This window comes from Sparassis crispa (genome assembly GCF_003851025.1).
Source record: "Sparassis crispa DNA, contig_000016F, whole genome shotgun sequence".
Taxonomy (NCBI): domain Eukaryota; kingdom Fungi; phylum Basidiomycota; class Agaricomycetes; order Polyporales; family Sparassidaceae; genus Sparassis; species Sparassis crispa.
The window spans coordinates 673,021-698,220 of record NW_020939763.1 but is presented as its reverse complement, the minus strand read 5'-3'; the positions used below and the strand labels follow the sequence as shown (position 1 = coordinate 698,220).

Below are 25,200 nucleotides of genomic sequence, written 5' to 3'. Positions count from 1 at the left end.
GAGACCAGATGGGCGAGCTGTGACAACCAAGGTTGTCCTTTGCTGTCGTTGTACAAAGTAAAGACGTCCGCCAGCGACTTGACTTCATCAGAGACGCAGATGAGAGTGTGTATCCACGCGTAACTGCTGGTTCAATACGACGCAGGGGTTCCGAGACGTCGGCTCCAGTCGATAGTAAGGGATGAAATTCGACACAACGGAGTGCGGCCGCCATCACAAGGGATTCGTCTATGAGTTGAAGTAACGTCTGTACTTGCCTCCAAATACCAGGAAGATCTAGCCTCTTCGTTCCCAGCCTGATACGGGGCAGCAAAATTTGGATCCTTCAAGTAGTCGCGGATGGCTTGTATTGTCGTGTCGCGAATCCGATCCGCCAGCGTTGGAGCATCGAAGTGAGGCCCCGCATAATCCAGCCGTGCAGCGCCAGCATACGGTGAGATCGGTTCGCGTTCTCCCTGGTCGACTTGCATGACATCCAAGGGTGCTCCGCCAGACGATTCAAAGAGGTCAGATGTAATGCGGGAGGAAGATGCTGCGTGGGTATACTGTGGAAGGGTGGCGGAGAATAGACTGGTCGGTCGCCGTAGAGACCACACCAGACGATGATGCGGCAGTATACTGCTCATCCGCGACAGTCGCACGCTGGAGATCAGCGGCATATCGGGCTACGGCAGATAGATAATTTCTCGAAAGCTCGTGGGCTATGGCATTGACGAGTGATTGCGGTCCTGGACCGTCAGGACAACGAGTACAGGCTCAGAGATTGGCGGCGGGATGGTACACGAAATTTGAAAAAAAAAATCATGAATGGCGATGGAGGTGCGGAGGCGTTGCTCCTACCCTCTGGGAAGTTGGTGAGGCCGCGCGGAGCCATTAATACACCAGATCGAGTAGATCGAGACGAACTCTGGGGACAGCTAAAACATAAGTCCAGCCCCGAGGACACTTCATGCTCGTACCTGCTGGATCTCAACGATCTTGGGTGATGCGATCCATATGCGACAGTTCCTGCAGCATGACGCCGCAGTGCGGAGGATAGAAATTGACGGCTCCGTTCGAAGGTTGAACAAAGCTGTTCGATTTTGTTCCACGAGCGGTAATATTTTTGCAAGTGCGATCACCATTTTCCCCCGAAAAGGCGCAGGCCGAGAGCTTGGATGCGAGCCTCGAAACTGACCGTCCCCAGTAATCATGTGACGAGCTGGCACTTGCAAGCCCAAACAAACATGGACCCATTGCAATCGTGGGGTTGTGAATCCGAACCGCTGCAGCATTTCGCACTGCGACGCAGCACCCATCGACCGACTCAGTCGTATTACTAGAATCTCAGTGAGTGTTAATTGACTTTATCGGGTACTTGATATGGTTCCTGCCAGTGACACTTTTTGCAGCAGCAGCGTACACCGCCGTCGAACGTCTCGTACGAAGTTTCCTGCTGCTCAAAGACGATGGCTCGAAGTCGTCAACCCCCGTTCGTCTGGACACCTGCAAAGGCGCTTGTCCTAGACCGAATGAAGAATCCGTGGTGGCGCTTCTATTATACTTGGAAACAATATATTCTTGACATACCGAGACGAGTAGTCATAGCTCTCTGGAGAGGTGAGTACTACGTAGAAACATAGCTTGCAATACGTTCACATTTGTGTCTAGTTACTCTCGCACGTTGGTTCTTTGTCAAGATATCTGGAGATGCAGACGTGGAAATCGCAACTTTGCGCTTTGTTGCAACACATACAAGCATACCCGTCCCTCGAGTTTGGTGGCGTTTTGATTATCAAGGTTTCGACTGGATTGTATTGAGTCGTATAACGGGTAGTTCCCTTTCGGAAGTTTGGCCAAATCTATCTTTCGACGAGAAAGAGGCAATCGCCACACAGTTGGCGCGTTATATGGCCGAATTACGAAACCTCCCTCCTCCTCCTGGAACTATGATCTCTTCGGTGCTAGGAGGGCCTGTCAATTGCTCCCGTCTGCACGAAGATCCTTCGGGACCTTTCCGAGACGAGCAGCAGATGAACCTGCAATTGCGCAATCTTCAGCCACTCGAGTCGTGCTCCGCAACCGTAGTGTCCGCCCATTCGAGAATTCACCCCCTCGTGTTCACTCATAACGATTTCTATCCGCGTAACATCATGGTCCAGCATAACAAAGTGACTGCTATTATTGACTGGGAGTGTGCCGGGTGGTTTCCTGCGCATTGGGAGTATTGCAAGACGATGAATTGGGGAACGTGGGTTCATCCACATGCGCTGTGGTGCCCATGGGTCCACAAATTTATTCCCCCTTTTTTGAATGAAGAACAGGCAGATCGAGAGCTTCTGGAACAATTTTTTGTGCCGAGTGCGCATGCACCGTAGGCGTCTCTATGGTGAGACTTCTTCAGGTCTGAAGCAATCTGCATGGATGACCTTTTGACCATGGTCTCGTTGCGACAGGTACTTGAGTTTTGGTTCATTATATCCCGCTCCATCAGTGCTTTACAGACGACAATATAGCCGTCGATATACGAATTCTGATAGCAGGCCTTATGGCACGCGATTATCCCCGGGGATGCGTACACTCTTTTGTTCGCTGTCGTTGACTCATATGCATGCGAGGTGTTGCGGTACAATAACTCATTAATACACGATCATTCACGGAGCATCGAGATGCGCATGCGGTAACAGACGTGGTTTGAGGGAGAGGACCGAGTTCATGGCGCCATTAATTGCAATCTTTACCTTCATTCGACGCGGCAGTGCTGTGAGAGCAATCAGGAGTACTGTGTTAAGCTGGCAGACTTACAAATGATATCACGCAGACAAACAATGCATTCAATGCATCATACAGTATACTGCTTCTACCATGTACGCAAAGGATGCCTAACAGTTAAACAAGGAGGCAAGTACCTGCGGTATTTCTGGACGACAAATCCACGCCGCTACTACATTCTGGAGGAGGGGTTACTGTGTACCAAAAAGCATAGCGAAGACAAACGACGCCGAGGTTTACATGTTTACATCCCAAGAAACCACGCGAACACCGTACACAACTTGGCCCGCAATCGAACCTTCCTCCACCTTGCTACCGATGGCATTGATCCTTGCGTAGAACATCTCCTTTCCCGACGCGGTCACAGCTCCATCCATACGACGACCCTCTACCAAGGCTCCCAAGGAGCGGATGACCCACTGGGCGCATGTCCAGCTGGTGTGGGTGAACAACAGCTTGGTGTCGCCCTGACTGGCATCGAAGGAGGCGATGATTCCCTTGAGCTCGTCGTTGGTGCCGACAGCAGGAGGCAGACGAATGCAGCACAAGAAGGAAATGCTCGATGTCAGGGTGACACGTTGGTGGCTAGGTACCCAAGACTCGTTCAAGCGAATCTGGAATACGTCGGCATTGTTTCCGATGGTAGTAGCATTACCGGAGGGTAACACCAATGCCCAGTGGTACCTGCCCTTCTGTCCACTCTTGTAAAGAGCAATGCAAACTTCAGTCATGTTTCGATTGTAGTACCTGGTATACCTGGTATACCGTGAGATATGCATGAAGCTTTTGGGCACCGAGACACGATGAGCACTCACGATGGTAAGGAGATGCTTGATAATAGGGCTGCGTTCCACCTTGCTTTTCGGAAGAGATCTTATACATTTCCAGAGAGAGCACGAGAATCACAGAGAGATAATCAGGCGATGCGCCCAGCCGGAAAGTGTTCATGCTGAGGGGAAAAATCCAATTGCAATTGCGCCATGACATGAGCAGAGAGCAACCCAGAGTATGCAGCTCATCGCCGCCGGTGAGTCATAAGGTGTCACCCACCAGTAGGAGACCAAGAAAAAGCACCGAACGAGAGCCGCAGCAGAATACAATCTAGATTGCGTTGCCTAAAAGCATGGACCCACAATCTACATACAGCAGCGCGGTATCAGAGCAAGACAAATCGGATAACAAGATTTGGGGGACAACCTGAGGTCTCGTGAGTGCGCTTCCGTACACATCAACTAGTCTCTGATATCGATGCAAGTCGCGGACGACAGCCTAAAGGATTGAACGTCAATTCCCCGAGACACCGCAGCCAGGCGCGGACTGCGTGCTCGTTCAGCCCGGCCGGGGAGAAAAATGACACGTTCAAGGATTGGGCATTCTGAAAGACTTCTAAGGGATTCTATCTTGGGAATAGTGCATACTAATCTGCACGACGGGTCCAAACGGGTCCAACTGTGAACACATCCCGATGGGAGACTGACGAAGGTGTACGAACCCGTATATCGAGAACCACACCTTGTGCCGCCCATATCGTTATCCTGGGCTCTTCCATTTCGGCGCGCGATGTAGACCGCAAGGATGTTCCTGGGATAACCAAAACGTGTTCAATATGTCATACGCGAGATGGGTCTGGGGTGAGACAAATTGTCACAGCACAACTCAACTTCCTCCAAAGAGCCGGGAAACCCGCTCGACAACACTGATCTATCATCGTGAAGGCCTGGAGAGAAAAGTGTAGGCTCAAATCTTGTCAGCCTCTGCAGAGAGAAACGACTCCGCGAAAACATACCATAGAGACCTTCCATATATGGACCGTGGAAATTTTCCGTGGTGACCCTGTGTCTTAAATCCGATTTATGCATATACCCCTTGCGGCGTGTATTAGAAACGAATGACTATCTTCCGCTAACAAGAGGCAGTATCTATTGTATCTATGAGGCTAAGCGGCGGATTAACCAGCTTGTAGCGGATCGGAAGAAGTTGTCTCTCTGTGGATCCACGGTCCATATATGGAAGGTCTCTATGGTATCTTGGAGTTGGTGATGCGATCCACATGTGATAGTTCCTGTAGTGCGGGGGACATGATTCAATTGTAAAGAATGGTGGCTCTTAATATAAACGGAAAAGCAGCGAACTTGAAGTTGGTACGATCAGTTGCCAGACAATAACAATGCTGCCGATGTCTGATTTGATGCCTGAGGAGCATTGAACGCCGGATGGTACATCTGCTTAATTGAGATACCTGCGCTGAATTGAGAAGGGCTTCGTGACTTCTATGCCCAGCACGGGCTGTTCTAAACCACCCTGGACTGCTTAGCGTTCCATGTAAATTACTCTGATACTTGGATCGTCGCTGGAGACACCTGCCGGATGTCGCCCGGACAGCGTCTACGAAAGCCCCGGGGAGTTTCATCACGCCCACTGCGTGGATTTGGGTGTGCAGTCGATGTCTGCTCGACTGTCATACTGCGATCGACGATTCAGCTGATCAGGTCCGCGAGCACAACTTCAGAGATGGAAGATGTCCCCGCCTTCATTCTCTGAGATTGGTATCTCAGTACACAGAACTCCGAGTGAAGATACCGGTGAAGATGATAAGGAACAGCTTTGTGAGGTGCTTCGTCGGATCTGTGCGGCTTGGCGAGTGTGCATTCAGCCTGTTGTGTGCAACTGGTTTGAATCGAGGCTGTCGTAATCAGTAACTGTTTGGTGACTACATGCAGCCGATACTAGTAGGCTCGAAACAATGAACCCACGCTATTCGTCGGTTAAGCGACTCATCGCGAGAAGTCTTGCGGCGATGCGGAAAGGAGGTGCGTGCCCCCCTCACGGACTAATTCTACTATCAAGCACATTTTTCACCCCGCAACTGACCCAAAAGCAAGGCGTCATGCGTGAAACAACCATAAACATCAATTGCGCCGCTAATAGTACAACGACGCCTCTTCAAGAAATACGCGCGCTCATTCCAAGAAACTTCTCCTGCATGAGGAGTTGAAAAACACCGAGAACTCCAGACGGAGTATCGGAATCAAAGTCCGATATCCAGGTCGTCGATGTAGTCCTCGATGTGGCCGCCCAGCTTATTGATCACCGCTGCCCTGACCTTCGAATATATCAGCTCGTTCAACACCATGTTCTGCGTGGCTGCACAATTCATGAGGTCAATGATCATGCAAGAGGCACCACACAACATACAGTACATGAACTTGACACGTTCGCTACCAAACTTGAAGAAGAGGACGTTGCCGCGGGACCCCTGAGCCTCATAAGTGTAGGTTCCGATACGGAACTGGATATCGTTGTTAGATTCACTGCGATACAAATTGGATGAGTGTACATGAGCGAACGGTTGGCTGAGCCGCAAACACTGTACGCACATGGCCACACCAACCAGGAAATCAGCACTTTGCCCCTTCCAGGCATTCGTTTGGAACAAGTTGTTAGCGCCTTTGTTGACGGGATTTTTCATGGCGTCAATCGTGGCCTTGAAAACCTCCAACGCGTTACCCTCAAGATAACCCTTCAGAATGGAAAGGATGGCTTGATCGACAGAGCCATAAGAGTTGGCATTGTCAAGCTCTTTGAACCTGCATCCAAGACGTCAGGTACAAGATAATGGGATGAAAATAATGCAAATGTGCGCGTACGTGATGTCTGAGACGACCCATCCGAGATTTTCGAGGACCTCCTTGTACTTCTTGTACCACTTGGTCTTGTCATCCGGGCTCGCCGTGTTAGCGGCAAGCTGGGCAAGCAGTGTGGAGTTCAAGACATCCTCCTGTGATAGTAGATGGTGAGGAATATGGGTTTCGTCAGTTTCAGAAGTACTGACCTTGTTAAGCTGAGACAGATTTCCCACAAACGACTGGGTCGAGCCGGCATTGACAGCACCGGACCCCTCGGGTAACCCCTTGCGACCATGACGGTCAGCAGGAATATGCAAGTGCTCGATGAAGCGAAGGCGGGCTTCAATAGAATGAGACATGACAGCAAGATGTAGATGAAAGCGTTGGCAGTAGTTGATAGGGGAATGAAGGAGGCACTTTGCTCATTGGCCTTGTTTTATACCTGGAGCCATGACCGCGAAGCGCAAAGTTCCGTCTGGAGCATTCTCCGATGTCAGGAAATAATTAATAAATCACCTGGTCGTTCTACCGAAACAGGGTCACAGGACAACGGATGGTACAAGAGGTGTGTCCCCGACGGAATGGAAGTAGGTGTCATCGAGACAAGGCTCTGTAGGTAAGACAGCATGATCCTGTGGCGTCCTGGACGGAAAAAAAATCGTCGATGGTAATCCAAGATGACAATCAGTCACAGAGGGCAAGTGCTCACCGGAATACAATGGTCGAGTTGCAGAACAATATACCACTGTATACAGAGACTAATTAATATTGGCAGTTTTGAAACAGTATGTTCACAGCCACCTCCTCAATGAAGTCGGAGTAGTTTCCACATCTAATCGGCGTTTATACGAAGATAAATCGATTCGCAGTTCGCTCACATCCTGATACCAACCAGGAATTCATACCGACCTGTAATGCCGCATTCTGAAATGGGGGCGAGCTTCACATATATTTACGTCCTTCGCGGCTCGGAGGACGACATCCCGCCAGTCTCAGGCATGCCACTTTAGACGCGTCGGCGGGTTTGGTACCATGCCTCCGAGTAATGCTATGAAACTAAGCGGCTCTGCACAAAGGGGGTTGAATTCGGGATAAAAGCAAGAATCGCACTGAGAAAAGACACAGTGTGTGCCAGGACAAACACGTTCGACGGTCAGACACCATGGAAAAGCCGACGTGGAGCGTGTTCAGCGCATGATGAGGACGTTGGACGTGGGCGCAGTACCTGGGCCCTGGACGCGGGGCAACGGCCTTGGATCCACGCGTGACACTCTGTGGAAGGTGACCTAGCCACGGTTTGCTTGACGTACATACATAATTTAGCATAACGTTCAACGTCAACGTTCAAGTTATGGCACACGGATTTGCGCTTCTACTCGCCTCCGGATCGGACATAATGGAACATATGCCGGGGGGCCTATTTCTCCGGGACTCCACAGGCACGAGCGACGATGAATTCTGCACGTGACAGGAAGTGGACTTCGGATTTGCCTTGACATGGAGACGCCCGAGCGGAAATGTGGCCCTCCCGAGGCTATCAGGACGTGTGAAGTCGGCGTCCATGTCAAGGAGTAAGGCACGGGAGTCTCCATATGCATGTGGCGTATTCAGCCGCGTCGGTAAGTAATATGTCGGACCATGGCAGCTCTGGAATCGAGACTAGTGAGTTCGTCCATATCATACGGAGACCATTTTTGATCCACGAACAAGAGAGTTGCCCATTTGTCTATGTGCCCAGTCATATATTATTCCAACCCAGGTATTCCGCGGTAAAAATGCGCCCTACGCCGCCAATTGTCATCTTGAACGTCTTCAATTCATTCATCCACCTAACGTGAGTAGTCTTGTCATACAAAGTTTGTTTCCGACACGCCTAGTTCCATTCCACCACGGAGGACATGCACACGCGACCTCAATCCTTCACTTGTCCACCACAGTACGTTTCAGGTCGAATTGGCCATGGTACATAGGCTTTATTAATTATTTACTCCATTACGTCGAGGAACTTCGCAATTTTCACTTCTCTGTCACGGCGCATATAAAACAATGCGACCGAGCGATGCGGGCTCTTTATCCCCCATCACGCATTGCTAACATCTTCGTTCACGTCTCGTGGTCATGTCTCTTTCTATTGAAGCACGCCTAAGCTTCATCGAGAGCCTGGATATTCCTCCTGTCGAGACCTGTCTTGCATGGAAACTGGCTGCCGTCAACGGTCGGTTGTTGCAGTCATTCGTTGGAAAGTTAGACCCGGCCCATAAGGTGAGCTCTCGCAGGTTGACGTGATTATTCGTTCTCATCGTCTATTGTAACAGGATGACGTCCTGGACTCGACCCTCCTTGCCCAACTAGCTGCTAACCAGGCTGGAGGAGACGACAAGGATAAATGGTACAAGAAGTTCAAGGAGGTCCTCGAAAACATCGGATGGGTTGTCGAGAGTTTCTCGTACGCATACGATGCTCTACTGTCCTGCGATGAGTTTGGCTTTGACTTCTTGCATGCAGGTTCACGGAAATCGTGAATGTCAATACTTATGGCTCGGTCGACAAGGCCGTGATTGCCATATTGGATCCTCATCTCTCCCCTGAAGCCGGCGAAGTTGTGAAGGCCACCATTTATGCCATGAAACGTCGGGTGAATGCCGAGGCCAATGCCATCTTCCAGGAAAATGCCTGGGATGGGCAGACTGCTAACTTTCAGATTGGCGTGGCCTCGTGCGTACCGCATTCGCATCTCAGACGGTCGCGCCATTGTTCACGTCAAATGTATTCTCTCCAGAGCGTCTGACGGTGATAACGTCCGGCTGCATATTGGAGGCTTCAATTACGCGGCTACGGGCGCGGCCGGAAACGTACTCTTCTTCAAGTTTGGCCACTGTGCCGTCAAGTTCACGTGTGGTAGGTTGCCAAATCTTTCGTGCACGATCGCTGACCTGACAGATCGCGGTCGTGAAGCCGCGCAGACCATGGTATTGAACGAAGAGATATACAACATGGTCAGAGACAGGGTGAAAGAGAAAATCCGCACGGCTATCCAGAGCTATAGGAAGGATGTGGCCGTAAGATTCTGATCCCGATGCTAAGCTCGGTCCGGGCCCCCCCCCTGGGTACCTCACCGATAATATCTTCTGTTCTGCGGGTGTACGATTGTCGAGGGGAACTTGTGTGACAGTAATTTTACTCATGTGTGAACACGGGTGGGTAGTGATCAAGTCTGTTCTCCTTTTGCCTCTTATAAGGCTTTTGCAGCCTGTTGTCCTTGAGTCACGGAAGGTGCACTGAACCGAGTTTATTGGGAAGGCAAATTTTCAGTGAGTAGAGTAAAGGCGAAAGAATCCATCGCCAGGTAGATTCACCGAGAGCTCAGGGCAGAAACTCTGGGACGGCCTACGAGGCCCACCAGGATGTAGTTACCAGCTTGTCTACTGCAACCGCACGCATGGTCATCATTTTGGAATGCCGTCAGATACTCTTACATACATTCAAACGAGGTTCAGAGTTCGTCGAACTGCCTGCGCTACAAGTGATGGTGCCCACGGGCGGACTGGAGAAAAAAGCACTCTGATTCGTTATCCGTAAGTGGACCGTAGGGAAAGTGGAAGACGTGCGGAGAGAAGGCCCACATGGTTTCGAAGCGAGCAGCCACCCACAGGAATATCTAGCTTCGATTTGCACGATTTGCCCTCGCCTTGCCATATTCCTATTTTTTTTTTTTGACAGCCAGTCACTTCTCGCATTTTCCAACGAGAACTGTATCAGGTCCGAACGGTATTTGCAAACATCTGGGTCCTGTTACGATCTGGGACATCACATATCTACACGCGCGACAAATACCGCCGTGAACCTGCAGAGGTAAGACACAGGTTGAATGTATTTCGAGCAAGCCCAATTGAGTTGATCAGAAGGAGCGACCCATGTCCAGGCCTGCATGAACCCGAGAAACGGTTCGCTGCTGTTGGTGATCTCGTAGAAACGGGATGAATGTTGATTCAGGCAAAGTCCGCAGGCAGGATAGAGAAACACACATATTCGAGGTGCCAACGGGCCAAACAAACAAGCCATCAGTCCGGCATGTCCTTCTCGTCTAGCATTGTTCGCAGGACAGTCGTTAATTGCTGGTGCAGAGTCTCTGCATAACTTGGTTGAATATGATTGAAGCCGCTCCAAATCATTCACGCTTACTGGCACGCTGCACAGCATTGTAATAATCCGCATTGGCTTCGTACATCTCCTGTTCGAGGGTCTGAAGGCGTTGCGCCTCAAATGGAGGTAAGTATGTCCGGTGCCATATCCAAGAATGCATAATCGAACCTGCACTTCCTCTGCTTCTGGTTCGGGCAGAGACTGTATGAGATATTCGACCTGTTTCGCCTTAACTAGGAGGTCGGTGACGAGTTCCTTCTTGTTCGCTGCATAAGTCAGGTATATCAACCTGCGTCAGCTGCATATTCACGAAGCGTTTGAGTGGCGAACCTTCAAACACGTCCGGAGGATCGACCTTGTCCGACTTGCGCGACTTTGTAATCGGTACCTCCTGGCTAACCTGCGTAAAGTTGACACGAGAAGTGAGGTATGCAATACTGCTGGACATGATTGTTAGGAGCTGTTTCGAGTAATAGAAACACCTCAGGATCTCCCGAGTAATCTAGGCAAATTCATGCCACGTACCTGCTGGATCTCATCTTGAAGTTGGGTGATGCGATCCATATGCGACAATTCCTGCAGCATGACGCTGCAGTGCGGAGGACAATGCAAAAGTGTACCTCAATATAAATAAACGGAAAACGTGAAGCTAAGCGCACTCATGTTGTTCCGCTAGACGCCAATACCTGGCACGTGCTCGAGCGACTGCACCGAAGATTGAATCTCACATCCTTGCTTTCCTTCCGGAAATTGTCAAAAGTGCCGGAGTAGGGAAAGGTAGCAAGTTGGAACCACAAGTGTGTTTGTGCTCGACTTGCGTTTTTCCAAGACTGAATGAGTCCTAAATTTGCAGGCTTGTACGTCACACCTTCGCGCGGTCGCGTGCCGTATACAGACTGTCCGCTGGCACATCCCAGAACCTCTGTATTCAAGTCTCAAAGCCTCCTGACGCTCGCAGGAGTCGAAAAAAATGCTGCGGGGTCGAGTGAGGAAGAACATTTCCTTGCATTCCTGGAGGTTCCTGGAGAGATGCAAGCGAAGCAGGATTACTGTCTTCGTGCGGAGAGCCCACAGGTCATACTCTACCTTCAAGCAACCGCAACAGGAGAGTAACAGTGGTAGTCAGCGGCCACCATTGCGCCGTATGTCCTCTTTCTCACAAGGGTGACGTATCTAATCTCTGCGTACCAGAAAGACTCGCTTCCGCGTGGAAGGAAACACCAACGACATGGTATCCTCTCCCTGTTGCCGTTGGCGCTCTCCTCCTGCTCGCTATTCAGTTTCGCAAGAAGGTCGCAGAGACGGAGGTGCATGTGGATAACGAGGGTCGAGAGGTGGTCAAGCTGAAGGGACCTTGGCATGTACGCCAGTTCGCGTTCTACTTTTCTTTTATGCGCTGAGCGTCGGCGAATGTAGGTTCATGTGATGGGTGCTCTTCCACTGCGAAACCTCTCTCGTGTCTGGGGCTATGTAAACTCTTTTGAGTTGCCAGTCTGGTTTAGACCCTATGGCTTTCGGTTCTACGCTTGGGCCTTCGGTTGTGACTTGACTGAAATCGAACCAGAGGATCTCACGAAATATGCCAGTCTGGGGGAGTTCTTTTACAGGGATCTGAAAGATGGCGCTCGACCCGTCGCAGATGCCGTCCTGGTATGTGTTCGAGCATCTCCCTGATTGAAAAATAGTAACATTATCGTTGGCTGGTAGGTGAGTCCCGCCGATGGAAAGATTCTACACTTTGGCACCATCACAAACGGACGTGTTGAGCAAGTCAAGGGCAGCACCTACTCACTTGACGCGCTTCTGGGTGTTGAAAGCCCTCATGTTCGCCCCGCGCCCGTCACATTCCCGCGGCGCGATATGGCTGAAGTTGACGACCGGGACTTCGCAGACATAAACGGAATTGAATACAGCCTGGAAGAGCTACTCGGCGCCTCCGAGTCGAACACGCCCGGGTCTTCCGGTACCTCGACGCCGACAACTAGTGTATCACCCGGCGTGCATCCATCCCATGCGAAGAAGTACGGTGCGCAGATCGATGCTTCCGTGTCTTTCGACGCGAGTATGTCGGATGTCATCGCGCACGACGCGTCCGTTGCGGCGGAAATGGGCCTGCGCCCTTCCTTAGAGCGTACTCGAAGTAGACTGAGCAAAGCACCTAGACCTGGAAACGCGCTATACTTTGTCGTCGTGTATCTGGCGCCAGGTGACTATCACAAATTTCACAGCCCTACTGCATGGGTGGTGGAGAAGCGCCGCCACTTTGTTGGTACGTGTGATATTGAATATTACTCGTATTTACCTCGGACGTTAATATGGGGCCCAAATAGGTGATCTGTTTTCTGTATCACCGTGGATGGCTAAACGCTTGGAGAATTTGTTCGTGCTGAACGAACGGGTTGCGCTGCTTGGGCGGTGGAAATATGGCTTCTTCAGCATGGTTCCAGTTGGTGCGACAAACGTGGGTAGTATCAAGATTGACTTTGACCAGGTATGTGCGCCATCCCTTCATTTTTTTGCCATCGCTTATCGTTCTTTGCCACCTGAATGTCTAACTGGGCAGGCCCTTCGAACTAACGTGGCATCACGCCGCCGCCCTCCAGTCGGGACCTACACCGAAGCAGTGTACTCTGCCGCCTCGCCGATCCTTAATGGGCAGCCGCTCATGAAGGCACAAAAAATGGGTGGCTTCAGTCTTGGTAGCACCGTCGTTGTCGTATTTGAGGCACCCCAGGACTTCCAGTTCACTATCCATGCGGGCCAGAAGATCAAGGTGGGCGAAACGATGGGAGACGTCGCGACTGCTTTCGAGTCCAAAAAGCAACGGTGACCATCCCGCTACCAGTGACTGTGCGGCAATACAAGCCATCGCTAATCCTCACAATCCGCTATGAATGTTGTTGACGTCCTGTCTATACGAGATACTCATGACGGGGGGGGGCCTAACAGCCTCCTACTCCGCGCGGATATCAAAGATCTAATCCCAACTTCACGAAACAGCGTCGATTTTAGAGTAACGAGGTATAATCTATACTGGTTCACACAATCCATAACTGTCGGACTACCTATCGAGTCAAACATTCCATTATGCAAACAACGGTAGGTTCTCATACAATGTCCCTCTGAGTCTACGGTAGAATTTGAAGTGATGACCACAGAAGCTTCGGATTCCACGTATGAGATCTATGAGATGTTCAGCGAGGATCCAGCAAGGAGTCGACACGTTCTGCATAAACTCCTTCTGTCAGACAACTGTTGTACAAATTACCCACCGAATAGCGCGCATCATACCCTCTGCAATTATGAGTATCGCATGCTATACGCGAGCACCAGTGCCAGCAACCGCTGCGGGCTTCCCAGCAAAGTTCATGGACCCCTACACGATCAAGGGAGCCCTCAGAATTAGTCTCTGAAATGCAGCCGACAACATCAATCGCTCCCGAGCTCAGACGGTCCACCAGCTCATGCCGTCGTTGGGTGTTCACGGTGCAAATACAATAACTCCATGTAAGTCCAGATATGTGAAAAGCTGCATACGAAGGCAACTCACAACCATCGACTGGTAATCCCCTCTCGGGCGTGTTAGTCCTGTGGATGGTTGAAGCGAACTTAACAAGAGTTGTTCGAACAGCCGAACTGCTGAAACATTTCACTGGATACTGAGCGTTCAGGGAAGAGGGGCAGCTATACGCCGCGAACGAACAGCACACCCGGCAGCACTGTGACACAGTTCGAGTGCTAGCGCCAGAAGTGAGAGTTCAGCTGCGACGAAAGCACGGATCATCCACCAGAACGTAGCTGTAGTTAGTAGGGATGAATATCCAAAACGCGCTTACACAGAGCAATGCACTTAGATCTACGGGACAGATCGGACCTCTAAGCCTTCGCTCGTGCCTCCATCTTCTTCCTCAACTTGTCCTGAACATTGTGCGGTGGTCAGTAGCAATCTGCGGCGCGCAATAGTAGTACGCACATGAACCGCATCCATGTACACGTTAGTAACGACCCAGTGCTCGCGCTTCATGTCCTTCCCGTGTATCGCGAGTGCGAGATCCTTCGTCATGACACCGTCCTCATCGATTACCTCCACGCACGCCGACTCGAGGTCCTGGCAGAACGCGCTCAGTGCGTCGTTACCATCAAGTTTCGCACGGTGCAGTAGACCACGGGTCCATGCGAAAATGGAAGCGACGGGGTTGGTAGATGTCTCGCGGCCTTTCTGATACTCGCGGTAATGGCGTGTCACAGTGCCTGTAAAAATACACATTTAGATGTGTCAAGTGTGAGCTGTACGGGACTTACCGTGCGCAGCCTCGCTTTCAATGGTCTTTCCGTCCGGTGTGATCAGCTCACTGGTCATCATGCCCAAGCTGCCGAAGCCCTGGGCAAGAATGTCAGACTGCACGTCGCCGTCGTAGTTCTTGCACGCCCAGACGAACCCGCCCGAGGACTTGATCGCCTGCGCGACCATGTCGTCGATCAGGCGGTGCTCGTAGTAGATGCCTGCGGCCTCAAAGCCTTTTTTATATTGCCTGAAAGACCGGGAGGTTAGTCATAGGTTTTGTGCAGAGTGAGAACGCCCTACGCTTCGTAGACCTCTTGGAAAATGTCCTTGAATCGTCCATCGTACTTCTTCAGGATCGTGTTCTTTGTTGACATGAATAGCGGCAGCTTCTTGGCCAGCGCCATCTTGAACGACGAATGCGCGAAGCCCGTGATCGACTGCGAGCTTTGTGAGTCCAGTAGCTCGACGAGCCACCGCGTATACGCACGTCGTCTGTGTTGTACATGCTCATCGCGACGCCTTTGCCCTTAAAGTCGTATACATCGTACGTCGCCCCCTTGCTCCCGTCCGCGGGCGTGTAAACTAGCTGCAGCTTCCCTGGCCCTGGCACAATTATGTCCGTTGACCGATACTGCGACCCGCGTCAGCGCGCAGCCCACGCGACGACCGAAGTTCCGCACATACCTGGTCTCCGAACGCATGTCGACCGATCACGATGGGATTCTTCCACCCCGGAATGGGGCGCGGGACGCTCTTCAGGATAATTGGTTCACGAAAAACTGTACCCCCAAGGATGTTCCTAATCGTTCCGTTTGGGCTCCGCCACATTTGCTTCAGTTTGAACTCCTTCACCCGCGCCTCGTCCGGCGTGATCGTGGCACACTTGATTCCGACGTTGTACCTCAGGATCGCCTCTGCCGACTCCACCGTTACTTGGTCGTTCGTCTGTCAGTCGCGCAAGTATCAGCACGCGCCAAAGCAGTGAGTGACGGTAACACAGATGAGCAAGAGATGCATGGGAGACAAGTCATGACCGTCACTGTGGTATAAACTATCCAATTGTGCGAGCCCAACAGAGTGGATATGAACCGCCCTGATCCATGAGAATATTGCCCGGTTATAAACAACTGTTAGTTCTACGTTTAAATCGCAGTACAATGCACATGAAAACATGAAAACAAAACGAAACAAAAGCTGGTAAAAAGATGGGAATAGCACCACAAGTGCTTCACTGGCGTCAGATCTATTCACCGAATCCATCGTTCATAAATCTCTAACATGCGAACGTGCTCCAACAACCGTCGAAGCTGGCCGGAGATTCTCACAAGTTGGTATGCTCTCATCCGTGATCAACGTAACGGTGACGGCAATGCGGGGCTGTGAAGACGAGTGAAAAAGTAGACACCCACCGCATCACGATGCTCCAGACCGAGGTCAAAATACTTGATGTCCAGTTGAAGGTACGGCAGAATGAGCTACATGGCCGATGCCAGTGAAGACGCCTTCGCTGAGGATTAAGCTAAAACACACCTCTTCCCTAATCTTCTTCCAGATGATCCTGGTCATCTCATCGCCATCAAGCTCCACCACTGGGTGCTTGACGACAATCTTGTCCTCTGCATTCGATTGGGACGTGCCGAGAGACGGAACCGGGGTAAAAAGTCAGAAACGCGCGCCAGGGGTCCCATATTCGACGCCAAGGTTCGTGTGAGCGTCAGCGACTGGTAGAATCGGTGATAAGGCGAAACAGACACGTACGCAACCTGGAGACGCTGTTCGCGAACCCGCGTCGGAGTAGAGGCACGGTGGCAGTCCTGGACTGGCGCAGACCGCAAGAAATAGAGCGCACGAACACAACCATCGCGGGCAAATCTGAAGCTGAGAAACAGCGTGTGCTGGCTATATAACACGCCCCGAACTGGCTGCAGCCTGTGAAGCGGCGGAATCACGGTCGTTCGCAAGTCGTTTACTCCCACCCCAGATCACGTGCGTAATTTTGCTAGCCCGGCCCGGCGAGAGCATTGTATATCTAAAAGTTAGAAAATTATGGCGCATCTCACTTGCATCTCACAGAACAACAGCACTATAGAAGAAAATATGACCATTGATTGAAGACTGAGGAACACCCTTTGAGCTGTGGAAGAGAGGGCAGCGAGTGAGAGCATCCCGGTCAGTCTTACCAAGCATCTCTTCCTGGGCGCAGTGCGTCGGTACTAAATATGTCGAGGGTTCGGACGATATACGCCCGACGGACATGGTGTCTAAGAGGATAAACGTAGGACGTCGTGGCTTCCAGGACTACGATACTTGGGAAACGTTTAGATTGTATGTACATCGAGAGGCTTCATTGAAAAGCACGACTGCAATCCGGCTCTCTTCGTTTGCCCGACGTGCTAGAGATCCTACACTGCCACAGGAAATTGACTGGAGAGATTGATTGAGAACAACCGGGAAGTGCGAGTTCGGGAATAACCGTGACCGCCCAGCTGGAGTACACATGATGCGCACAGTTCATTCAACCACGGCCATTGATATGGTAGTCCGAAGCAGTACTAGTCCGATCCTCCTGGTCTGGAATTGACGCATACGAACTGCAAGTTGGCGATCAGTATAAGCTCCGGGCTTGCTGTCCCCGATTATCACAGTAAGAATGCACAGCACACTAGCTTGCGGAAGCGATATGCTCTGTAATCGTCATCACAAAGGACTGGAATAGATATCGCACCTAACACAAAAATCACGTTCATCATAGAGGTAACGGAGGGGTCTGCCAACTTGCTTCAGAAGTGATACAGTGAATCAGCAACACTATCATACCATCGACCGTAGGTATCATGATTCGACGCCAGAATAATCCGCATTCCATTCGGAATTTGACAGACGGAGTCCAAGTCAGTGCATAGCAACAAGCATCACACAGAGCTAACGGGCAGAATTACAACAGATACAGAGAGCTCGGTGGGCAGTGCATGATGGGACCATGGCACGAAGTGATAGAGGTGTACGGTGGGCCTGCAGTCTGCTCTCAGCCACCGCGGCTCTGGCTGCTGCGGCGAGAGAGGAGAGGCAAAGAGCCGCAGCCGCAAGGAGATCTCCTCGATCTTCAAGGGGTACAGCATAGCCAATTTGGTAAGTCCGCGTTTATAGGGCATTGCCCCGGGTACTATTTTTGTATACACCGCTACTATAAACCCTCTACTATACAATCTATCCTGTCCATCACCCTCTTCGTACTCTCCATCCTCCACCATCTCGCCTCCAGATTTCATCTGCGACAATGCCCAGCACTCCCCCTACGGTTCCTTGCCAGGTGAGCACGTGGCCGTGGTTTCACAGCAGTTGCCGCGGCTGATATCAGGTAGTATCGGACGGGAAGGACTCTCGGCAGCGGGACTTATGCCATTGTGAAGGAAGCAGTCCATATCAAGACGGGCGTACGCTATGCTTGTAAGGTTATCAACAAGAAGCTCATGGAGGGGAGAGAGTACATGGTACGTTGCTATGCCCATTTCCTGCAGGCTCCTATGTCTATTGTAGCGATGGGGAGATTCTCGACATCTACCGGCTTCCTCCCCCATTTCGTTGATGTCAGGCATAAGCTTATCCTTACTCATGCGTTGATAGGTCCGGAACGAGATCGCGGTGTTGAAGCGAGTGTCGAAGGGTCACAAGAATATAGTCACCTTGCACGACTACTTTGAGGTATGCCCGCGCTTAGTCGTCATGCTGTGCAGCGCGTCGGAGTAGAAGGCTGATCACAAGAATTTTCTCAGACCGCTCACAACCTCTATCTCTGCTTTGACCTCTGCACAGGAGGGGAGCTCTTCGACCGGATATGTGCTAAAGGAAATTATTATGAGGCGTACGCCACCGTCCACTCGATTGGTTATTTGCTATTAACTCGCTTGGTCTCAGTGATGCTGCTTCCTTGATCAGGACTATTTTCGGGGCGGTGAAATATATTCATGGTTGTGGGATTGTTCACAGAGGTATTACAAACAACATCCATGTCTATATTCCGAATCCTCATCACGGAACTCATTACAACATTGTTAGATCTCAAACCGGAAAATCTTTTATTCAGGACGAAAGAAGAAGACGCAGACATCATGATTGCCGACTTTGGTCTCAGTAGAGTCATGGAAGAGGAGAAATTGCAGCTTCTGACGGAGATCTGCGGTACACCGGGCGTAAGTGTGCTCATTTTACACTACCGCCTTGATCTTACCATTTTGTCACCAGTACATGGCCCCCGAAATTTTCAAGAAAAGTGAATTCGTATCTGTTGTAAATTGCAGTCTTTCTTACGTTGTATAGCCGGGCACGGAAAGCCTGTCGACATCTGGGCAATGGGCGTTATCACCTATTTCCTTCTCTGCGGTATGATTTGTTCCGATTTTACGCGGAATGTGCCTCACGTTTGGTTTAGGATACACACCCTTCGACCGCGATACCCAACAGCTGGAGATGGAGGCGATCGTCGCTGGTGATTACAAGTTTGAGCCCGGTATGCCACAAAGTCCGCTCTCTGACACGCGTGCTCACTGTGCCCGCTGGACCTACAGAGGAGTACTGGGCGAACGTCTCAGAGACCGCACGAAACTTCGTGTCCGAATGTCTGACGATAGATCCTGTGTCACGGCCCACGGCGGAGGAGATGCTCGAGCACAAGTGGCTCGCGGACGAGCGCCCGCACTTCGTGCCCGACCCCGAGAGCCCGCACGGTGGCCCGACGGACTTGCTCCCACACATTCAGAAGCACTTCGACGCCAGGAGGACATGTACGTTGTACTTTCGATTCTTCCCTGAGAAGCGGAACTGGACAGGTTGCTGACAAAGTGCATTGTGCTGCGCATGTTACCAGTCCGCAAGGCAGTGTTCTCCATGATGGCGATGAAGAGGATGTCTTCTCTTGTGCAGATGTCTCCCACCCATCAACGGCTCGGCGCCAATTTACAGCAGTACATGGAAGAATCCGAGAAGGTGCGGCGTTCATAGCCATCGCTGAATTGACCGCATGCTGACCGTTATCTCACAGGAAATTGTCAACGAGGTGAGATGCGGTACCCGCCGTCACCCTACTATTGTGGCCTGACCTTTTTCCAGGACCGTTCTGTGCTGCATTACGGCAGCAGTTCGGAGGCTTCCCTCGCGGAGGACGATGTGTCCAAGCAGTCCGAGGGCTCGACCCCGCTTGTCAAGGCCATGAGCAAGGTCTCGATAGATGAAGTCGCGAGGTGACGGTGGATATACCGACACGATATACTAATGTGAAGGATAAAAGGGAGTGGTGTTCGTGTTCGCTGTTACTAGTAACATGTATTGTACCATGTGAGACGAGGCAGATCTCTCGGAATTTATACCGATCTCGTCAATTATCCACGCGCACACAAAGGTGAGCACTGAATGCTTTAACTTCCCGACTAACACCATGCACGGCGGCATACTTTACTACGGGCCGTCGTTCATTGTTTTCACGCATCCTAACGTTCACACTAAGTAAGCATTGCATCCTGCATTCGTATGGTGACCATAATGCGAGAAGAGGTAGGAGTCGATACACCATGGTGAACGTCCACCATTTATCAATTCGAAAGGCTTCGTTGTCGCCAACGACTTCATCGCTTCAGGTTCTTGAACTTTCTCCATTTAATTTGCCCTGACCTACCGTTGAGGACACGGTTGTTACAATGTTCTATGCCACACTCCCCATTGGTACTGTGTGTTCTCGATCTGTGAATCCGTTTCATCCACTGATGTACAATTTGACAGGCAGGTAGGACAATGTGTCCACAACTTCCTGTTGTGTATATCATCGCAAGAGTCCGTGGGTCCGAATATTTGCTTGTCGCTCAGGAATATAAATTTGGCTTTAGGAGTTCGTCCGCAGTCATGCACTGGGGCAAATCATCTATATGGCCGGAACTTTTCATAACGCACAATTGACTGTGTACAGCTATCATACATCCACTATTCCAATCACAATGCGAGGTCAGAGCGACCGGCAATGTACAGAAATGTCTGGTCGCCATGAGGCTCAGGGATCACTTTCTTGCCCACTTCGACGCGGAGACTATCGAGGTCTGGTGTTCCCTCGGCAAGACGGACGACACGTTCTGCCCAGTCACTCACCTCAGCCATGCTCTGGACTGCGCGGTATGTACCTTGGACCATATTTGAGGCATCAGTGACCCGTGCTGCGCTCAGGTTCGGATGTTTCGAGTTTTGGCTGAGGTCATGCCCATGTGACATCCCCCCCTCCTCTATACAAAATTCACCAGATGTTCTCGTGAGCGACCCAACATCTCAAAACGCCCAATTTAATAACCACCAGGTTGCTCACTGAACGTCTGGTTAGGAGACTACAGTACTGTACATGGTGATTTTCATCAAAAACACACAGTGAAAATCACCACCTTCAGTCTTCATAGTGTGATAGAAACAAAGTTTGGATATATCACTGACCGGTTCTACACTGTGTATACCGAGTTTTGCGGCATTTACTGGGGACAGGAGATGTAAATACAGGCCTTGGACTGAACAAGGTCGGAACTGCATGAACTGTATGACTAGCACATGGTCGTTTTCCTTATTTTGGCTCTTTTCATGCCTCTGTTGGAGTACGATGGCGGCTGGCTCCTTTGACACTTCTGTATGAAACCGTGCTCTGGCTTCTGCCCGACTTGCCTAAGTCAAAAGGTCATTCACTAAGGTTACTGTACAGTGCAAGACTACGAACAGATTCGCAGCCATATAGCGAAGTAGCATCAGGAGAAAACAAGATGGTAAGAGCACCCCTCTGGTAGATAAGGGTAAGAAAAGCTCCTAACGTGTTGGCACAGGAGCAGCGAGTACATATTCCATTCAGCCAAGCTTCGCAAGATCAAATCCGCGCCGTTTCGTGGCTTTGACCATGAGAGGACTCTGCAAGACCGTTGTGCGCATGTTTAAGATCCCATCGCGGTATGCCTTGACGTCAAAACCCTCTTCCAATTTCATGTCATGCGCAAGTACCAAGCGAGCAGTTACGAAACGCATCTCCTGGTAGGCAAAGGCTTTGGCAACACACACGTGAGGTCCTAAGATGTGTGTTCAGTGGTTAGCTGAGTGGAAGCGATGGATAGTGTAAAGATGTTACCGGAGGAGAATGACATGAGTGCCGTTCTCTCGGTAATTGACTCAGGTCCAAGCCCTCCGGGAAGCCATCTCTCTGGGAGGAAGTCCTAGGGACATATATTATGAGTAACTGAGCTTTAAGTACCGGTACGTGCACTCACCAAAGGAGCGGGATAGAAGTTAGCCGGACTAGTCTGCTGAGAATGCACCGCGACGGCAACGATCGTTCCTCCAGGAATAAAACGGCCTTCCAAAGTGAGGCCACTCGGCGGAACAATTCGAGGAAGGAAGAAAGGAGTACCCAGACGGAGGGTCTCACTGAGGACTGCATTCAGGAAAGGAAGATTTGCCAGCTTCGAAGAGTCGAGTAGGCCAGCGGGATCCGTGAACGCGGCATCGAGCTCAGCTTGCAACATTTTGTAGTACTTTGGTTGCGAGAGTATGAAGTAGAATACGAGCGACATGGTCATTGCAGTATTATCTGACCCTGAAAATATTATTCAAATGTCAGTAAATAGTAATCAGTGACGGGTGCTGATCATGTCTCACCTCCTTGGATTGCTAGCGCGGCATCTGCTTCAAGGTCCTTCGCTGAGATTTTTTGGCCTGAGCGAGGATCGCCGGCGAACTAATGGCGTCGCGTCCAAAATGAGGTTATATGTCTCAGTAGCTTACCAGATAAGAGCTGATATCTTTCGCGGCTATGTTCTTGTCCGCCTTGATACGTGTTTGCATCATTGTTGCGGCAATGTTACGGAGGCGGACCCAGGACCTTCCCAGCGGTAGGTACCAGATGATGTCCGCGAGCCAAGGCGATTGACCAGCGCTACAGAAACGTCAAGGGGCTGAGAATGACTAAACGATTCGGCTACCACATGCCTGTCTAGAGCGATCGTTGCCCTCTTCCCGCCCATGACTAAATCATCGGGATCACCGCGTTTCATCAGTTCCTACAAAACAAGCAGCTCAGTCGACGAAAATTGAAATGTGGGTCATACAAACCAGATCGTTGCACCCTCCGAAAGCCATGTCACCCTGTTCACAGAATTAAAACCGTATATTATATAGCATGATAAAGGCTGGCATACCATGAAATCGTAGGACCAATGGCATAGGCATTCCGAGAGATCAACTGTCTTGGATTCGGCTCTCGTTTGCCGCCATTCAATACATTTCATTAACTCCATAGTACGCCGCTCTAGCAAAGGGAAGAAGTGCACCACACTGACGCAAGATTTATAAACAATTAAAATGCGCTACAAGATGAAGCTCACGTAGGCCCAGTGAACGCCGTGGACCAGATCCGTTTTCGGTCAGCATGGAGTTTCTTAGTGCGCTGCTTGAAGAATATAGCGACGACCGGCAGATGCCCAGGTGTGTTGTACGCTTCGCTCTTGTCCAGGTCGTAGTTCGCATTGTACAGTGCGGCAGCAGATAGCGTATTGATCGACAATGTATTTGGACCTGCTGCATCTCAGCCACAACTTATGAACAGTGAATACGCCAAGCTCACCAATCCGTACAAACGGGCCGTAAACTTTGTGCAATTCGTCCAATATGAGATGGCGCTTACCCTTGAACGAGACATAGCCGAGTCGCAGACTGCTGATCCACCATAGACGAGGGCCAGGGAAGGTGAAAAGAGGATGGAACGGCGATAGTCGATATGCAACAGTGAACAGTAGTACTGAGAGCGTATGAACGCCAAAGATGAGACAAGTAAAAACCAAAGGGGTAGGAGTTGTGTGCAATTGCTTATTGGCGAGATAGAACGACGAGAACGCGAGGCAGTAACCAATGGCAGCATGGTTTCCTCGAACAGACTGTCGCTTCAGACATATCCATGTCAGCTGAGTGATATATAAGACGTCTGCCCATATGCGATACGAAAGATGCACATACTAGCCCTGCAATGGCTGCAGCACAGAGAAATCGAGAGTGAACGGACGTGACTTCACCGGAGGTATCCATGGTGTTGCAGACGCAGCGCTAATCTTGGAGACGCGGTGATCTTGGACATTTAAATGGTCTGAGGATATGTCATAACCTTTTTATCACAGGACAGACTCGGAAATGGTGTCTGTTTGACTCCCAGTCTGCGGGGCGTTCCTGTTCTGTGAACAGAATAAAGTTCAAACTGTGCATGTCTCGCCCTAGAAGTCAGAGAACATGAGGCTACACATCAAGATCACTAGGGTTTCAAGGACATCAGTCACTGTGAGTTCAATGTCTTCCATCAGAGCATGCCCATGGAAGTAGAGTATGTCCGATTCCAGTATGATGGACTCAGTGTTTGGTTCAGCCCATTCAGTCATGTTTGTGAACTGGACTCCCATTTACCCTGACATTGTCATGAACTGGACAGCCAGCGGACGTCAGCCCATCGGTCTGTGTAAGGAGCTGTCAGCGATCGGCTCATGGCGATGAAGGGAATGCTGGAGCGATGGGCCCACCGCCATAGGAGTATTTCTGAGCGATTGGCCTACCACCATGATGCTACTATTATACAGGCATGGGCCCACCGCCGCGGTGATAGTTCTGAGCGATGGGCCCACCGCCATAGGTGTATTTTTGAGTGATCGGCCCACTGCCACGGGGCTATTATACAGCCATCGGCCCACCGCCATAGGTATATTTCTGAGCGATTGGCCCACCGGGTGTATTTTTGAGCGATCGGCCCACCGCCACGGGGCTATTATACCGCCATCGGCCCACCGCCGTAGGTAGTGTTCTGAGCGATGGTCCCACCGCCATAGGTAGTGTTCTGAGCGATCGGCCCACCGCCATAGGTAGTGTTCTGAGTGATGGGCCGACCTCCATAGGTAGTGTTCTGAGCGATGGGCCCACCGCCATAGGTATATTTCTGAGCGATCGGCCCACCGCCATAGGTAGTGTTCTGAGCGACCGGCCCACCGCCACGGTGCTATTATACAGCCATCGGCCCACCGCCATAGGTAGTGTTCTGAGCGATGGGCCAACCACCATAGGTAGTGTTCTGAGCGATCGGCCCACCGCCATAGGTAGTGTTCTGAGTGATGGGCCGACCTCCATAGGTAGTGTTCTGAGCGATGGGCCCACCGCCATAGGTATATTTCTGAGCGATCGGCCCACCGCCATAGGTAGTGTTCTGAGCGATCGGCCCACCGCCACGGTGCTATTATACAGCCATCGGCCCACCGCCATAGGTAGTGTTCTGAGCGATGGGCCAACCACCATAGGTAGTGTTCTGAGCGATCGGCCCACCGCCACTGGGGCTATTATACAGCCATCAGCCCACCG

At 51.0% G+C, this 25,200-nt stretch overlaps 12 protein-coding genes across 12 annotated transcripts; 4 read left to right on the top strand and 8 right to left on the bottom strand.

The window, feature by feature from the left end:
- Positions 1-131: 131 nt before the first annotated feature.
- On the bottom strand, positions 132-659 carry SCP_1702550 (hypothetical protein; the record flags this gene model as incomplete). The annotated part of the gene is made up of 1 exon (XM_027765041.1): positions 132-659. The coding sequence occupies one exon, from the start codon at positions 657-659 to the stop codon at positions 132-134; it is 528 nt and encodes a 175-aa protein (XP_027620842.1).
- Positions 660-1,448: 789 nt separating this feature from the next.
- On the top strand, positions 1,449-2,357 carry SCP_1702540 (hypothetical protein; the record flags this gene model as incomplete). Its single annotated transcript, XM_027765040.1, has 2 exons — positions 1,449-1,599; positions 1,651-2,357. 2 exons carry the CDS (start codon positions 1,449-1,451, stop codon positions 2,355-2,357), a joined length of 858 nt encoding a protein of 285 aa, XP_027620841.1.
- A 630-nt stretch (positions 2,358-2,987) lies between these two features.
- SCP_1702530 (hypothetical protein) lies at positions 2,988-3,482 on the bottom strand (the record flags this gene model as incomplete). Its single annotated transcript, XM_027765039.1, has 1 exon — positions 2,988-3,482. The coding sequence occupies one exon, from the start codon at positions 3,480-3,482 to the stop codon at positions 2,988-2,990; it is 495 nt and encodes a 164-aa protein (XP_027620840.1).
- Positions 3,483-5,779: 2,297 nt separating this feature from the next.
- Positions 5,780-6,736, bottom strand: SCP_1702520 (hypothetical protein; the record flags this gene model as incomplete). Its single annotated transcript, XM_027765038.1, has 5 exons — positions 5,780-5,895; positions 5,947-6,062; positions 6,129-6,338; positions 6,399-6,529; positions 6,584-6,736. The coding sequence occupies 5 exons, from the start codon at positions 6,734-6,736 to the stop codon at positions 5,780-5,782; spliced, it is 726 nt and encodes a 241-aa protein (XP_027620839.1).
- Positions 6,737-8,152: 1,416 nt separating this feature from the next.
- On the top strand, positions 8,153-9,448 carry SCP_1702510 (hypothetical protein; the record flags this gene model as incomplete). The annotated part of the gene is made up of 7 exons (XM_027765037.1): positions 8,153-8,211; positions 8,255-8,313; positions 8,515-8,639; positions 8,693-8,823; positions 8,883-9,092; positions 9,157-9,275; positions 9,333-9,448. The coding sequence occupies 7 exons, from the start codon at positions 8,153-8,155 to the stop codon at positions 9,446-9,448; spliced, it is 819 nt and encodes a 272-aa protein (XP_027620838.1).
- Positions 9,449-10,438: 990 nt separating this feature from the next.
- SCP_1702500 (Mediator of RNA polymerase II transcription subunit 21) lies at positions 10,439-11,105 on the bottom strand (the record flags this gene model as incomplete). The annotated part of the gene is made up of 5 exons (XM_027765036.1): positions 10,439-10,506; positions 10,560-10,620; positions 10,689-10,786; positions 10,851-10,980; positions 11,046-11,105. 5 exons carry the CDS (start codon positions 11,103-11,105, stop codon positions 10,439-10,441), a joined length of 417 nt encoding a protein of 138 aa, XP_027620837.1.
- Positions 11,106-11,490: 385 nt separating this feature from the next.
- Positions 11,491-13,350, top strand: SCP_1702490 (Phosphatidylserine decarboxylase proenzyme 1, mitochondrial; the record flags this gene model as incomplete). The annotated part of the gene is made up of 6 exons (XM_027765035.1): positions 11,491-11,662; positions 11,712-11,881; positions 11,937-12,170; positions 12,228-12,789; positions 12,851-13,011; positions 13,084-13,350. The coding sequence occupies 6 exons, from the start codon at positions 11,491-11,493 to the stop codon at positions 13,348-13,350; spliced, it is 1,566 nt and encodes a 521-aa protein (XP_027620836.1).
- A 1,046-nt stretch (positions 13,351-14,396) lies between these two features.
- On the bottom strand, positions 14,397-16,666 carry SCP_1702480 (Isocitrate dehydrogenase [NADP], mitochondrial; the record flags this gene model as incomplete). The annotated part of the gene is made up of 9 exons (XM_027765034.1): positions 14,397-14,438; positions 14,494-14,771; positions 14,823-15,052; positions 15,106-15,242; positions 15,293-15,436; positions 15,490-15,750; positions 16,215-16,280; positions 16,336-16,421; positions 16,564-16,666. 9 exons carry the CDS (start codon positions 16,664-16,666, stop codon positions 14,397-14,399), a joined length of 1,347 nt encoding a protein of 448 aa, XP_027620835.1.
- Positions 16,667-18,082: 1,416 nt separating this feature from the next.
- SCP_1702470 (Calcium/calmodulin-dependent protein kinase cmkB) lies at positions 18,083-20,046 on the top strand (the record flags this gene model as incomplete). Its single annotated transcript, XM_027765033.1, has 13 exons — positions 18,083-18,115; positions 18,168-18,296; positions 18,430-18,507; positions 18,579-18,667; positions 18,721-18,794; positions 18,862-18,995; positions 19,048-19,075; positions 19,123-19,185; positions 19,235-19,312; positions 19,371-19,586; positions 19,670-19,788; positions 19,844-19,858; positions 19,912-20,046. 13 exons carry the CDS (start codon positions 18,083-18,085, stop codon positions 20,044-20,046), a joined length of 1,191 nt encoding a protein of 396 aa, XP_027620834.1.
- A 738-nt stretch (positions 20,047-20,784) lies between these two features.
- SCP_1702460 (hypothetical protein) lies at positions 20,785-20,979 on the bottom strand (the record flags this gene model as incomplete). The annotated part of the gene is made up of 1 exon (XM_027765032.1): positions 20,785-20,979. One exon carries the CDS (start codon positions 20,977-20,979, stop codon positions 20,785-20,787), a length of 195 nt encoding a protein of 64 aa, XP_027620833.1.
- Positions 20,980-21,669: 690 nt separating this feature from the next.
- On the bottom strand, positions 21,670-22,391 carry SCP_1702450 (hypothetical protein; the record flags this gene model as incomplete). The annotated part of the gene is made up of 3 exons (XM_027765031.1): positions 21,670-21,884; positions 21,944-22,028; positions 22,083-22,391. The coding sequence occupies 3 exons, from the start codon at positions 22,389-22,391 to the stop codon at positions 21,670-21,672; spliced, it is 609 nt and encodes a 202-aa protein (XP_027620832.1).
- Positions 22,392-22,655: 264 nt separating this feature from the next.
- SCP_1702440 (predicted protein) lies at positions 22,656-23,892 on the bottom strand (the record flags this gene model as incomplete). The annotated part of the gene is made up of 6 exons (XM_027765030.1): positions 22,656-22,871; positions 22,924-22,956; positions 23,010-23,145; positions 23,196-23,385; positions 23,435-23,771; positions 23,824-23,892. 6 exons carry the CDS (start codon positions 23,890-23,892, stop codon positions 22,656-22,658), a joined length of 981 nt encoding a protein of 326 aa, XP_027620831.1.
- Between the last annotated feature and the right edge of the window lie 1,308 nt (positions 23,893-25,200).